This window comes from Papio anubis, chromosome 11 (assembly GCF_008728515.1).
Source record: "Papio anubis isolate 15944 chromosome 11, Panubis1.0, whole genome shotgun sequence".
NCBI lineage: Eukaryota > Metazoa > Chordata > Mammalia > Primates > Cercopithecidae > Papio > Papio anubis.
Window position 1 is genome coordinate 124,929,239 of NC_044986.1, and position 14,814 is coordinate 124,944,052.

Here is a 14,814-nt window from a genome sequence, read left to right on the forward strand (position 1 = left end):
CTGGCCTCTAACGTGCTTAGCGAGGTGAAGGTGGGACTTGTCCAGCTGCCACAGCTGACGTTTGAAGGCTCTGGGAAGTGCAGAGAAAGTTTTCTGCCCAGTTACCTCCTGTGCGTCGGAAGAGCCCAGGAAGAGCCTGCTGAGCACTCCTGGTTGCTCGTGTCCCCTGTGCCGGGGCGCTTTCCCCGGCTGTGCCCCAGAGCCACCGCGTGTCTATTCCACGCCACGTGACCATGCCGCCTGCTCCCTCACCCAGGTCTGCAGAGTCAGTGTCTCTTCCCCCCAGGCTTTCGGGAAGGCACCGCATTGGATAGAACAGTTCTTTAGTTCCTTGGGCAGAATTGAAGGTGGATTTTGATGCAGCATCTTTACACTAAAAGCCAGGTGACATGTCTAGTCCTTTGTATATTGGTAGATGATCGTGCTCCTGTGTCCAACCTTGGGTACTGAGTACATTCCAGGATTGTCAACACAGCCTTAAATTTCCACACCATCATTTCTGAGGTATTAGTGCCTTGAGAAGAAATGCACATTAAAGATCTCGTTTTCCAACTGTGGCCTACTCTACCCTTGGTATTGAGTGGAGGAGAAGAGGCAGGTCTCCAATCCTGCTTCAGAAACAGCAGCTACTGCTGTGCCCAGTTTGAGTTTCTGTGTAAGGTTTCTGTTGAAGAATGAATTGCTGCTTTGAAAAGCCTGACCCTGAGCCTCATGCCGCCACCCAGGTGTAGTGGGCTCCATTGCTGCTTCTCAGGAGCTTCTTGAGTCAACAGCGTGGCCCTTGGGTTTCAAAGTGGGGTGGAGGCTCCAGAAATGATGGAGTTCAGCCCTTCCCCTGTTGACATGGAGCTTGTGACGGTCACTCTGATTTGCTTCATGACCTGCAGTTGTGGATCTGCATTTCAGTTGCATTGGGACTGAATATAGCCTGAATGAATTAATGAATTAATGAATTAATTTAAGATGGAGTCTTGCTCTGGCACCCAGGCTGGAGTGCAGTGGCATGACCTTGGCTCACTGCAGCCTCTGCCTCCCAGGTTCAAGCGATTCACCTGCCTCGCCTCAGCCTCCCAAGTAGCTGGGACTACAGGCACGCACCACCATATCCGACTAATTTGTGTATTATTAGTAGAGATGGGGTTTCACCATGTTGGCCAGGCTGGTCTCAAACCCCTGACCTCAGGTAATCCGTCCACCTCAGCGTCCCAAAATGCTGGGATCATAGGTGTGAGCCACTGCACCTGGCCCCTACCCTGAATTTAAAATGCGCTTTTACAAAAGGAGTCCTTTGCCATCCTGTTTCCACCAAGCTGGATTCCTGCTGGTTGAGCATAGGAGTCGCAGCAGATTCTGGTTCTCAGGCTGGAAGGGCTCTTAGTCTGTCGTTAGCCTTCATCGAAGGGCAGAAGTGTGACGATCACCTGCCCTCCTGCCTTTTTTAAGTTGCATGACAAGTGTATCGTTACATCCCACATGCATAAGATCAAGCACACACGAAATAGCCACTGCCAGGGGTCGCTGGCTGGAGTAAGGAGGGAGTAAGTTTCGCTCCGTCCTTAGCTTCCTGGCCTTGGATGAATTAACTTCGAGGTATTGGGCCTCAGTTTCCTCACCTGTTGAGATGGGGGCATTCGCACACCTGCTTCCTGGGGTTGAATTCAGGGAGGGCTGGGAGCTCACATTTATACGGGTGTGGAGGCGCCGATTGTTTTTTCTCCGCTACGTGAATGAGTTGTGTTGAACTGTGTTAGGATTCAACACTCAGCAGATGTGCGTGTACTGTGGTGCCATGCCGTGCTGGGCCCAAAGTGCCAGGTGGGTGAGATGTGTTGGATGCCTGTTCAGTTAAGAAATAAGCTTGCAGATCATCATTGCGGGAGAGGAGATAAGGCTTGTGATGTAAGAACAATGGGGCATTTGCCAAGAAAGAGAAGGGTGGGCGCTTGTGTGGGGCAGAGGATAGTCCTGGGCTCTTTGAGACATTTTTGCTGGAGAAGACCCTCCTCCCCTGTGTCCTTGTGCCGCTCTCCCAAGGCTGTTCACGGGTGTGGTGAACGGGTATTGGTACCAGCTCCACTTAGTGCCAGCAGGACTCTGATGAAGACTCTTGACCCTGTTTCAGACCCTCAGTGCAGATGCAAGTGTGAACACCCTTCCTGTAGTGGTCTCCAGAGAGCCCTCAGTGCCGGCTTCTTGTGCTGTATCAGCAACGTACGAGCGATCCCCCTCCCCAGCTCATTTACCTGAGTGAGTATTGGAGTTCTCCCAGCGCCTTGGTGTTTACTGACTTGAATGGCCTGTGATGTTGCATGAGATTCAAATATTGGGTGGCATTTTTACAGTGATCCCAAGGTGGCGGAGAAACAGAGGGAAGCCCACAGTGTGGACAGACTTCCTCCCGCCCTCACTGCGACCGCATGTAAATCGGTGCAGGTGAACGGAGCCGCCACGGTACGTACCTCGTGCCTGCCTTCCTGCACGACAGCCGCGAGGCTCTGGTGTGAACAGACGCTGCGCACTCCTGCACCTGCTCGTTTTTTAATCACATCTAATTTGGTGGGTTTTTATTTGCGTCTGTCTGTGTTGTGTTTTCTGTACAAAATATGCTTAATATTTGCTAATAACTTTCCACTAACTGCTCTAGTTCTTTCTCAGACCACCATGTAGTCCTTTTATTTCAGTGTTGCTCAGTAGAGGTTTCTTGAGTAGTAACAAGACCCCAGCTCCTGTTTCTCCATAGACTTTAGGATCATTTCAGCAATTTGCGCGTGTGTGTGTTTGTGTGCGTGTGTGTGCGCATGTGCGCATCGTGTGTCTGATGAAGAGACAGGAAGAGCAAGATGGTGGCCCCACCAGCCTCCAACCCCTGTGGGCCCAGCAGGCCTGAACCCCAGTGACTTCCTTTCTGCTGTTTTCCCTGCTGGGTGAACCGTGGCCTCTCTTATTCTGAGTTGTGGCCTCTGTAGTTTGATCTTAGGTGAGCTTTTTACTTGAATTTGGGAGTTTAATCCCTTACTGTCCCCTGGGCTGAGTCTAAAAAAGGATTTTTTAATAGGTTAAAATTAATACTTTTAATAATAAATAATAATAATAAAAGGAGAGGCTGGGTACGGTGGCTCAAGCCTGTAATCCCAGCACTTTGGGAGGCCGAGGTAGGCAGATCATGAGGTCAGGAGATCAGGACGGTCCTGGCCAACATGGTGAAACCCCGTCTCTACTAAAAATACAAAAGATTAGCTGGGTTTGGTGGTGGACACCTGTAGTCCCAGCTACTCGGGAGACTGAGTCAGGAGAATCACTTGAACCTGGAAGGCAGAGGTTGCAGTGAGCTGAGATTGCGCCACTGCACTCCAGTCTGGGTGACAGAGTGAGACTGTATCTCTAAAAAAAAAAAAAAAAGCTAAGGGAAATATTTTACTTTTCTGTTGTTTAGCCTTTATGCTTCCACTTATCTGAAAACTCTGTTACACATTTCTTTGAAGATTTTAGCTGTCTTCATCATTCTTACACATTTCCAGTGCTTTGTAGTTTGAAATGTGCAAAACATTTTTATTTAAAGACTGTTTTTGGAGTTTACCTTTCAGGGTTGAGTACTGTGTGAGGGTCCTTTGCCCACCGTGGGCACCTGGGACACCCTTCTGTTGTCCCGAGGTGGCGGAGTGAGCGCAGGCAGCATCCGGACTCCTCCTGGGCTTCCGCGTTGCCCAAGCAAGCTGAGGGCTGGGTGGGGATGGCGTTCAGTCAGCACTCTTCTCCCTCACACCTTTTCTAGTTTTATCCATTACTACAGTGGCACAGAGGGAGTGCTACACGGCAGGGGAAACTAAATCATTAGATTTTACGAACTTTTTAAAAGTTAAAAACACTAGTGAAGATGGAAACTTAGTTATAGTTGAAAACTCTTTTAAGTGAACTTGATTACCTGTCTTGTCCCTGGAGACACCATTTCACACAGGTAACCCAGGATTGTCTGTTTCCAGGAATTGCGAAAGCCCAGCTACGCAGAGATTTGTCAGAGAACAAGTAAAGAGCCTCCTTCTTCCCCATTGCAACCCCAAAAAGAACAAAAGCCAAACACTGTTGGTTGTGGGAAGGAGGAAAAGAAGCTGGCAGAGCCCGCGGAGAGATACCGGGAGCCCCCAGCCCTCAAGTCCACACCTGGAGCCCCCAGAGACCAGAGGCGGCCGGCCGGGGGCCGGCCCTCGCCCTCGGCCATGGGGAAGCGTCTCAGCCGAGAGCAGAGCACTCCCCCCAAGTCTCCTCAGTGAAAACCGTACGTCTGGGAGGGGCCGCAGAGCGCTGTGTTAACCACAAACGACACTCAGTGCGAGGGCGAGCCGCTGGTTAGGAGCTTGCAGTGTCTGAGGCCTGTGGGATCCTCAAGTTGGTTTTCTTCTGTGAGTTGGATTCTCCCCCTCTTGAAAAAAAATCGATTTTTCAGGATTTAATTAATACAAACCTTATTTTAGGTTGGTGCTTAACTGGAGGTGATGCATAAGTCTGTTTTTTTTTTTCCAAGATAGAAAAAGCATTTATCCTAACAAATTGGTATTTTTTATTAAGCCTCCATGTGGCTCTGAATGCAAGCTATATATAGTGAGTTTTTCTAAATTAAGGGAACTCTGCTACTTTTTTTTTTTTAGTAAAAAAAAAAACTGCAAGTGCATATCTCTAGAATGTCCCCGCAGATGAATGAGGGCCAGTGGCCTTGGCAGAGGCAGGTGTGGCCTCGTAGAGGCAGTGCTGGCTTCGCCAGGGCAACAGCGCTGATGTGGGAGCTGTGCTTCTACCTAAGCCGTTGGTAGGGGACTCTGGCATTTAAGAATGTAGAGAGCGCGTCCTTTTTGATCTCCTGGGCAGAGTGAACCTGCAGGGGCCACCCCAGAGAGACCTGAAACCTTGGTTCTGATGCACTGCAAGCAAGTAACCAGCTTCTCACTCCAGTGTCAAGTGGCTATTATGTAATATAAATTCAAAGCACATTGTGAATAGAACCTAAATGAAAACATACACTTGGTTGCCCACTGACATGTTACCAGAAGTTGTACCATGATGTTGTTTTGACCCCTGTGAGCTGATGGCCCCAGCCCTGCTCCGTGCACATTTCTGTCCGTGTTCCCCAGCACTCTGGTTGGAGAGAGTCCACATCGTCAGCTCCGTGTGGACATCTTCCCGTACCTCTGCATCAGCACATGGATTTCAGAGTTGCGTAATCGTGAGAGAATGGTGTTTGTGGTTTTTCCCCCTCTTTGGCTGGTGGAGGATAAAGTTCCTGCTCTTTTACCTCCAAGACGAGGGCCTCATTGATTCACTTCCGGAAGTGCTGCACTTCTGAAGAACAAGGATGCACTAAAGTTAGCAAGTTTATAATAAAGTTAAATATAAATTATTTTGTTTTAAAATGCCTCAAATTTTTCTTTAAGTATTCTAAGCAGCAAACATTAAAATAAGAATATTTCCTGCTAAATGTAACCATACACTTTATTCCACAAAATGTTATTTAACAAGACTGAGGGTTTTTTTTAAGAAAAAATTATTTCCATCCAATATTTAAAGACTTGAATTTTATTTAAACTTGAAAATGACTTTGCCTTAACTTTTGTATAAGACAGCTTAGAGTCCATGGAGCCCGGCCCTGGGTTGGCGTGAGTGGGTCAGAGTTACTCAGTTACTGTGTGGATCTCCTGTCGCTGGTTTTACTGAGTAAGCATAGTGTAGTACAAGAGCTAGCAGTAGTTTTTGTAATATACCTTAAAGATCTTCAACAGTTGATCTTTTTTCAGAATGTTGGGAAATCCTGTAAATGCAAATAGTCAATACTGTATTAAATACGTGCACTCGGGAGTGTGCCTCGCTTGTACAGTTGTAAATAATCAGAACATATGAAAAAGGTACCTACAGAGAAAATTCTGATACAAATTATTGATATATTATAAATGTTGCTGTTGAGCTGGATGTAGATAAACTAAATGTTGTGGTTTGAATATTATTTTGATTTGTTGAGATTTTCTTTTTTCTCTTACATCGGTGTGTTGAACTGATTCTGCCTCTTTGCTGCAAAAGGGAATTGGAAAGTCTTATTAAAAGCCTCCAGATGTTTTCATACTCTTTTAAAATGTATGTAAATGCATACTAATCATATCTAACGTGAAAGAGTTTTAAAGTATGTAGAGAGCAAAAACTGGCAGGATCATAAGTGGAGGTGAAAAGTAATCTAATTAAAATCACTTGCAGCTAAGCATGATTTACCTGCCAGAGGAAAACATGCCTGGCATTTTTGACCATTTCCTTTAAAGCAGTTGCTATTATTCAAATACAGAGAAACAGCCACAGGGCTAGTGTTTTTCAAATGCATTTTAAAGAAACATGGGGATTTATTTTTTTGTAGTTGTCAGTTCACTGACCAAAAAAAAAAGAAAAAAAAATCAGAAATAATTGATCTCTGAAACCCAAACTCTCAATATTCTAAAAGCTGGGAGGCAACCCCAAGGCCTGGCCTACGAGGTGCATCTTCGCTACAGAAGGACCAGGGGCGCCATCAGCCATTCCCAAATCACAAGGCCTGCGCCTCCGCCAGTGAGTCCTTGGTTTTTAATAATGAGAAGTCCTTTCCCCCAAGGTGTGAGCATTGCAGCGCAGTGTGTGTGTGTGGTTCGAGCCAGCTTAGTCCTTCACTTTGTTTGTCGGCTGAAGTGTGAGCTCAACAGCTGCGTGAAGAGGGCAGCGCGCGCGGTAGCCAGTCGCCACTGGAGGGCTCTGCTGCCATCCGGTCAATACACTGTAGTTACTGCCTAGCCAGCAGCAGTCTTTTGCATCAAGAGCAGAAACCTTGCTCGGATGCGATTTTTATAGCATCCTTTTTAATTAAACAAAGGTGAAACACAGATAGCTATATAATGTCCAGAAACCCCTGATACTATTTTGAAAGTGTCCACTCAGAAGAAAATGAGAGTTACCATAATGGGAAGCTGTGGTGGTCCACGCCGACTGGGCTGTGTCACATACAGCGATGAGAGTGGCTTTCATGCTTTTTTTTTTAAGTTAACACCCTCCTTTACCCCCAGCAGTATCTCAGGTTATAGAATCAGAGATGCAGCAGCGACAAATGGCATTTTAACTTGTAAAATCGTGTGATGATGCTTATCATTTTGAAATAGAAGAATAAAAACCTGGCCCCGTTTCACCAGACATGAATTTCAAGTGGAGTCGTCGTTCTCTGAGAGCGAGTGTCTTGACATTTCCACCCAGGCCCTCCTGTCATCACATCACCGGCTGTCACTGGCGGGTGGCAGTAAACGTCCTGCGTTGCTGTATTAGGATCTCTGCAGTTCAGGCTTAACAACCAGTTCAGTGTATCCGGGCGACGGGTAGCGGTGGTGCATGCCTGTCTGCGTGCCCCGCTGGCGAGCTGTAGTTGTGACTTGCGTGCCTCGCGGCCCACTACCGGGCTGCAGACAATCGAGGCGAGGGCACTGGCTGCCGGCAGTCCACAGTGGGGGCCACGTGGAACGCTCCTTGAGGGTTTCCTTTTTGTTCTGCTTCTTTTCATTAAGACTGGAATCAAGCTTACATGTAAACTATTGGTAATTTAAGTTTCCTTTGGTGTCATTCAGTGTAAAACTGTCTAATTTGAAAAAAAAAAATGTAGGTTATGAAAATAAAGATTTAGGCACTGTTCAATTTTTCTTTTGATTTTTTTTAAATTAAAATTTCTTCAAGAATGCATCTTTTCTAAACATAGTTTTTTGTCTGTTCCCATAAGTGTGCATGAGAAAGAAACGCGGGCCTCATCGGATCCTAAAGGCTTCTCACCCACGTGGGGGCTGGCTGCAGCACACGGGGCTCACCCTTTGTGTTTTAGGGGTTCAAAGTGAGCATTAACACCAAGTGCTCATGGGGAGAGGGTCGTTACCATGACTGCCAAGATTTACCGCAAAAATAGATGTTCCTGTATCAGGACTTTGATTCTGTTAAAATGGCACTCTCTCCAAAGCTGTGTCCATAAAGCCGTTTGGAGCTGACGCTGAGTCCTCATGGTGATGGACTGACAGCCTTAGGCAGCAGTGATGTCTGCACTAGGAAGAGGCTGGCGGGAGGCGGGGCCCCTCCTGTGCCAGGCACCGAGTGGATGGGGGACTGATTCAGATGTTGGTGCCTTCCTCCTTTGTGCATTGCCTTTTCATGTCGTCTTCCCATTTTTACTCTTTTTCTGATGGAATTGATATTCTTGATCTGTTCAGGCTATTAAGCCTTTGTTATATATGTTACAAATATTTTCTTTCCGTCTACCAGTTGTCTTAACTCTTAACATTATTTAGAATAGTATCTTTTACAGTGTTTAATTATTATGTAGTAAAATTTATCAATCTTCTCCTTTGTTGTTTGCGTGTCTTGGACTTAAGAAGGTTTTTTCCCTACTCCAGAGTCATAAAGTTAATGGTGTGTGTGTGTGCGCCTTTAATCCAGCTGGGCCTAATCATGTGTGTGTGGTGTGTGTGCTTAGGCAGGAGCCCAATTTTACTTTATGCCGTGTGGAAAGTGTCTTTTTCCAGTATCACCAGTGAGTTCACTGCCTCTCCACTGGTCTGCTGCTTCTGTTACTTGCAGACTTCACACGTGTTCATGGGGTCTCCACCTGGGGTCTCTCGGGTCTCTATCCTACACTGCCTATTTCCCTTTCTGTCCTAACACCATAGCGTTTAACTCACCTGGCATCCTGTGTTGCTGAGAATTTCCTTCATAGAACTCATTGCAGTGTGATCAACTGTGCTCCCTGAGGGCAGGAATTATGCCATCTGAATCACCAGCTTCTCCCTTGTCCTCAGCACGCCATCTGCAAATTAGCAGACACTCGGTAAATGTGTATTAACTCCAAGTATATTTTGTGCCTTCTCTGTGCACAGCCCTGCCCGGGGAAGAACTAGGATGAGGTGTTGATTTGCTGTTGCCACCTAACAAATCCTGCCAGAACTCCCTGGATGGAAGTGACCACCGTGTGTCTGGATTGTCTGCAGGGCTCTGCTGGGGTCAGCAGGTCCCACAAGAGAGCCAGGGCTCGGTCTCCTCATGGCTGTTAGAGATGTGCAAGACCCCAACCCCAAAGGTTTATGTATTCCGCCCCCACCCCCGACACTTTGAAATTGTTGTATTCCATTCTTTGCTGTATCTGCATATTTTAATAATGCAGAAATCCCATGTTTCTCTAAAGCATTGGATTGAACCAACGGAAGGAGTGCGTTGTCGCTGGTTGTTGCAGGCGGTGGTTGTTTTTGTTGTTCGTGGTGTAATTGTTGTCTATGCGCGTGGTCGCCTCGCTGTTCAGGTCGCCTTTGTTCTGCGGGTCGCCTTCTTCGCAGGTTGTTCGCTAATTGCGGTCGCTTTAGTGTTGCCTCGTGTTCTACCGTTCGCAGGTTGTTCGTTGCTCAGGTCGCTTCGTCTGCAGGTTGTTCGTTGTTTGTGTGTCGCCAAGGTTCATGTTGTTCGTGGTCTGTTGTTCGTGGTCGCTTTGTGTGTTGCTCCGTAGGTCGCTTTGCCTCTGCGGTAAGGTTGCCTGCTGTTTGTGTGTCGCTCGTCTGGTGGTCGCCTGCCAGTTCATGCGTTGTTCTGGTGTGGCCTCAAGGTTGTGTGTCGCCTGCAGTGGCTCGCTGTCGTGTTGCTTGTGCGTGGCCTCGCGGGTGTCACCTCGCTTGTGCTGCTCGCTGCTCCTCGTGTCGCTTGTGTGTTGCTGTGCCTGCTGGGGCACAAGCCATTTCCAATCCAAGTCAGCTGCTGGTCTGCTTAGACAAAGGTGTGTGGGTGTCTCCACCATGTAGAGGAGGGACAGCAGGTGATGCCGTAGGCCAGGAAGGAAGGGCACAGCCTAAGCGTGCGGTGGCTTAGCCAGAGACCCTCGTGCGCCAGCCTTCAGGTGCTTACGGAACTTGTGTCAGCCCAGGCCATAGCCAAGTGTGTGATGTCTTGGAGCATCTATGCCAGGCCAGCCAGAGAGGCTAAGCCCTGCCCTAGTGGAGCTGGAGGGCAGGAGGTTATGAAGAGGATCCTGATGCAGGCAGGGTCACCCTGCAGGCATGAGCCTGGGAGCACAGGCTGAGCAGCTTCACCCAGAGGGGCTTGCAGGACCAAGCTGGGACAGCAACCACCAGGCCCGGGGGCGGATCAGTGAGCGTCCGTGACATGGAGATGCAGAAGAGAGCCAAATTCATTCACCTCTGCGTGGGCCTGGGAGGGCCTACAGAGATGCAGTTTCATCCACGACCAGGATTTCCTCAGCTGGAGCAGCCGCTTTTCCCAGCTGAAGCTCACTGTGTGTATACTGCATAGAATGTGAGTGTACAGAAAGGCTCTCTCTAACGTTAGCTACTCGTGCAGAAATGTGGGGAGCTTACAAGTGTGGGCAGCCGCAGTCTGTTCCTCACCCCCGTCCTGACAGGACGTACTCTGCGCGTGCACGTTTAGGGTCACCATGTCTTCCTGTTGGACTGATCTGTCATTAGGTCCCTGGACCGTAGTAATTGTCTTTGAAGTTTTACTTTGATAGTAACAAAGCCATTCCAGCTCTTTCCTTTTCACTCCTGTCGGTGTGATGTGCCGTTTTTCATCCTTTGACTTTTCAGCCCGCCTGTACCCTATCTGAAGGGAGCTGCTTGTGGACAGCACGGAGTGGTGGGTGTTTGTAATCCGCTCTGCCAGCCTCCGTCTTCTAACTGTTGCGTATGGACCAATTACATCTGCCCTTTTGCTGTTTCCTGCTGCTCTGTTTCTTTTTTCCCTTTGCCTTCCTGGGGATTGTAATTTGCCAGTTCTCAGTCCTCTGGTGCTCTCAGCTCCCAGCTGACCTTCTCCTGCTGCTGCGTCTCCCCTTTCCTGAGGCCAGCGGGGGCAGTGCCCACTTCAGTGTCTGCACTTTGCTACCGGGTAGTTTCTTCCAGGCCCGCACCTTCCATACCAGCTGAAATGCATCAGCCTGGAAGCACAGAGGCCCCAGTCTGGGCCCGGCGGCAGGTGCGATGTGCTGTCGCCTGCGGAGGAAGGCAGAGCTCCATGCTGCTGTCGGGCCAGGCCGTGCCACCATGGTGGCAGTGTCCTTGGCAGGCAGCAGGAGTGCGTGGCAGCCGGGGGTATTGCAGCCAGACATCTTAACCTCGGGGTGGGGGTGGGGAGACAAGGGTTTCTTTTTGTGTAGCTTTGGGAATAAAAAATTTGCCAGTAAATTTCACATCTTATTGGCCAGATTTAGCACCCAAACACCATCACGGGGAGGGGCTTTCAGGCCAGTGAGGTCCATCCTGGGCTCAGGGGTGGGGTCAGCTCCCCCAAGGTGCATGGTGACAGGAGAGGTGGGTCCCTGAAAAAAATGGGGGCCATTAAGAAAGAAGGGGTAATACATCCACTCAGTACATTCGAGCTCCTCAGCCCCAGCCTGCTCAGCCTCCAGCCCATGTCTCACTGTGTCCTTGGCGTGGCCACCTGCGGTCAGTCCATATCTCAGATGGGACCACCCACCCTCTGGCCTGGATCCTCCTGCTCCTCACAGGAACCCTATCTCCACAGGCAGCCCCCACGCAGACAGGCAAGCCCAAATCCTGGGCCAGCCTTGGTTCTTCCCCAGGTCCCTCCGAGAGTCCTGCCCACTCTTGCCTCCGCCTTGTCCAGCCTGGCCATCTCGTCCCTGTTCTCCACTCAGCCCGAGGGTTCCTTTGTGGTAGTGACCGCGCCCTGTTCCCTTGCTTTAAACCTCCAGTGGTTTCCTGCAGGAAGGAATAACGTTTAGATGCGCACCTGCAAGTCACTCCCTAACCCACCTGCAGCTTCATCTCTGACCCCACACTCTCCGCCCACACTGCCTGGGACCTGCTGGCCCCTTCCCGTGGAATTTCTCCCACTTTTCGCAGAATATTTCTCCCTTCCCAGGGATGCCTGGCGCCCTCTCAGACAGCCGCCTGTCACCTTCCTCCGTCCCTGGCTGCTTCTGCAGCACTGAGCACCGTTTGTGGTCGTCTAATTGGTCTGCTTCCGGCGTGAGCTCCGTGGGCCTGGCAGCCGCGAATGCCCTTCCCCTGGGTACCTGCAGCACCCCCTGCGCAGAGGACGCTCCTGGGTCCATTCCTAGCCCGGTGTCCAGACGCTGTGGACAGGTGCCAGAAGCAGCTCCGCAGAGGCCTGGCTCAGCCCGTGCAGGTGGAAGTCCTCCCGGCTTGCGCGCTCCTCCCCTCCCTGCGTGGGGTGGCCTCACCACGTGCACCTGACGCGTCTGTGCCGGCCTCTCCCGCCATCGCTGCTTGCGCCCTGGATCCCTGTCCACCTTTCTCCACGCAGCAGCCCCGGGGGTCCTTTTAGGGAGGCAACCGCGCACCTCGCTCAGAGCAGAGACCAGAGTCCAGGCGGCTGGCGGGAGGTTGGGCCCCGCGCCCTCAGCGTCCCCTGCACCCTGCGGGCCCCCCACGCGCCCTCCGCCTCCAGCCGCCCCTTCAAGGCCCTGGAGCTGCCTCCTAGGAAGTAACCTGGAGGGAGAGGTCAGGAGGGATGGGAAGAGCCCCGGGCCACGTGGGAGATGGGGGAGGGCAGGAAAGAAACCAGGGTGGAGCTCACCTGGGTTCATGGTGTTGACACTGCAAACTGGGGAGGTGGGGAGAGAGGAGCCCCGGAGAGGAGAGGCAGGGTTTCTCTTTAGCCAGAGGAGCCCAAAGTGACGGGAGGATGTGGCCCCAGCCAGGCTTCAGGGGCTTCAGCCACGGGCTACATGCGGGGGATGTCACCAGCACCCACTTAGGCCATGAGAAGCCATCATGTCCCAGATTCTGAACATGGAGTTTTATGGTGCCCTTGACAAGAGCAGTTGTAAACAAGGATTTAAATAAGCATTTTCCCCAGGTGAGGAGAATCGGCACAGCTTGAGGTGTGAGGCACTGGCACTCCTGTGCAGTTCCGCACTGTGGACAGTAGGTCGGTTGTATCCCAAGGCTGGGAAGGCATCCCGGAGGTTTTCCCCTTGCAGCTGCGAAAACGCCTGTCATTGCCCAGAATACTTATTTTGGCCTCATCCTTCCTATTAGAAACTCAGGTGGTCCCGCCCGGTTGGCAGCCAGAGACCTCAGGGTGGTGCCCGGTGGAGGGGCCTGCCGGGGAGGTGACGCCTCCTCAGGGTGCCCACCATCCCCAGCGTAGGTCTACAGGGTCCTCCCTGAGGAGCCAGGGCTGGGCTCATCTGTGTCACGTCACGCCCGTTGTTCTGCCGTGCACAGGAGCGGCAGAGGCAGAGCCTGCCCCACCCTGCAGCTCGTGTGGCCCCGGCTGTGACCTCCGTCGCGGGTGGCCCTGCTGCAGGAGAGCCACTTTCAGGGATGCCCTGAGTGATCGTCGCCAGCTGCGTCCTGCAAGCTTCATCTTGCTCTCCCTGTGGCTTAGAGAGCCCAGTCAGCTTTGCTTGTAAACATCCATATTACTTACAGTTCTATTTGGTCATGCCAGATGAAACTACTGTTTTTGAGGTCAAAGTGATCAAGTAGCAACTTTCTATGGTTCCAGCTAATATTTATGTTACATTTATGTTCTGATGAAACACTTTTGTGCTACTGACCCATTTTTGTGGATGACTGCAGAAAACTTACTGAAACTTAATGACGATGGAAACCTCAAACCTAAATGTAAAATAAAAAACATGAAAAAATGATGGCAGAGCTCACCATCTTAAATGTTTTCAGAACATAGTATTTCTGTAAAAATCATCGTTTTTACATTTCACGTTTGTTAAATCTTTTGCTTTTTCCTCCTAAACTACGGGCGGCTCCCCCACCGACCCTGTCTTCCCTCCCACTGGCCACGAATGAGAGGGAACATGTGACGTGGCCCCTCTGCACAGGACTGGCCCTCCCTCCCAGCAGGGCTGAGCCTGCAGAGGGCACAGAGTGAGCTGGGGGGTGCCCTGCCAGTGACTCAAGTCGGGAGGGGCCCTGCATGCCACAAAGTCTACGGGGCCACCTGTCGTAGAAACACGCACGCCTCGTGTGCTGCCAGTGCAGAGCCCCGAGGAGCTTGTCCAGGCAGCAATGCTTCAAGGTGAGAAAGGCCAGAGTGTGCCCCCAGCCCAGGACCGCCTCGATGCCCACACCTCCCTTCTGATGGGAGGTGTGGAGAGGCGGGGATAGTAGGCCCCAACCATCTAGACAGCAGGAACCCAGGTGGCGCGAGTGTGAACCCTCCACGTCTCCAGGAGAAGCTGCCTTCATTTCCTGAAGCAGATGGCCCCACCCTCGTGTCCTTGGCCTTCCTGACCTCTGGTTTGGCAGGAGGAGGCATTTCCCACCCCGTTTAGGATGCCATTCGAGCCCGAAAGACCGGACCTGGAGAGACAGGGCTCGGGGAAGACTGGGTCAGGGTGGGGAGGACACAAGCTTCACGGTGTCCTGGCCGTTCCATGGGAGGAAAACCGCCAACCCCCTTCTCGGAACTGCAGCCTGGATGCTGAGCTGGGCCTGTGGGAGCCAGTCCCACCGGAGTGCACAGGCCTCCCTGCAGGTCAGTGAGCCAGCCGGCGAGTGCCAGGTAGACACCTCCACGGGCAAGAACCCCGGGCCCTCTTCTCAGAAAACCCAGAGAAGCTTCCAGCCCCACTCTGGAGGTGCTCCTGCAGTGTGAGTGGGAGCGTCCTGTTACCCTAGAAAAGCCCAACAGGAGACAGGGGAAGTGATTTTTGAAATATTTTATTTGCCTGTGCCCAAAATAGGACCATGTCAACACAATCTACATAAAACATGATGGAGACAGTTTGTGTTGTGTGGCCATGACTATGTCACACGGCACGGGGCTGAAGGGTGA

The 14,814-nt window shown here is 50.9% G+C and overlaps 2 protein-coding genes across 4 annotated transcripts in view; both read left to right on the forward strand.

The window, feature by feature from the left end:
* The window catches only part of LARP4B (La ribonucleoprotein 4B), a 64,153-nt gene extending 56,473 nt beyond the window's left edge, over positions 1-7,680 (forward strand). The window contains exons 14-16 of one of the 3 annotated variants that reach the window (XM_009213869.4): positions 2,123-2,247; positions 2,343-2,556; positions 3,981-7,680. In XM_009213869.4, coding sequence (XP_009212133.3) covers positions 2,123-2,247; positions 2,343-2,556; positions 3,981-4,268 — 627 coding nt within the window. In that variant the 3' untranslated portion in view covers positions 4,269-7,680. The remainder of the gene's footprint in view (positions 1-2,122; positions 2,248-2,342; positions 2,557-3,980) is intronic. The other 2 variants (XM_009213870.4, XM_031652559.1) reach the window with 2 other exon arrangements.
* The window catches only part of ADARB2 (adenosine deaminase RNA specific B2 (inactive)), a 672,719-nt gene that overhangs the window by 512,761 nt on the left and 145,144 nt on the right, over positions 1-14,814 (forward strand). The gene's annotated exons all lie outside the window — the stretch shown is intronic.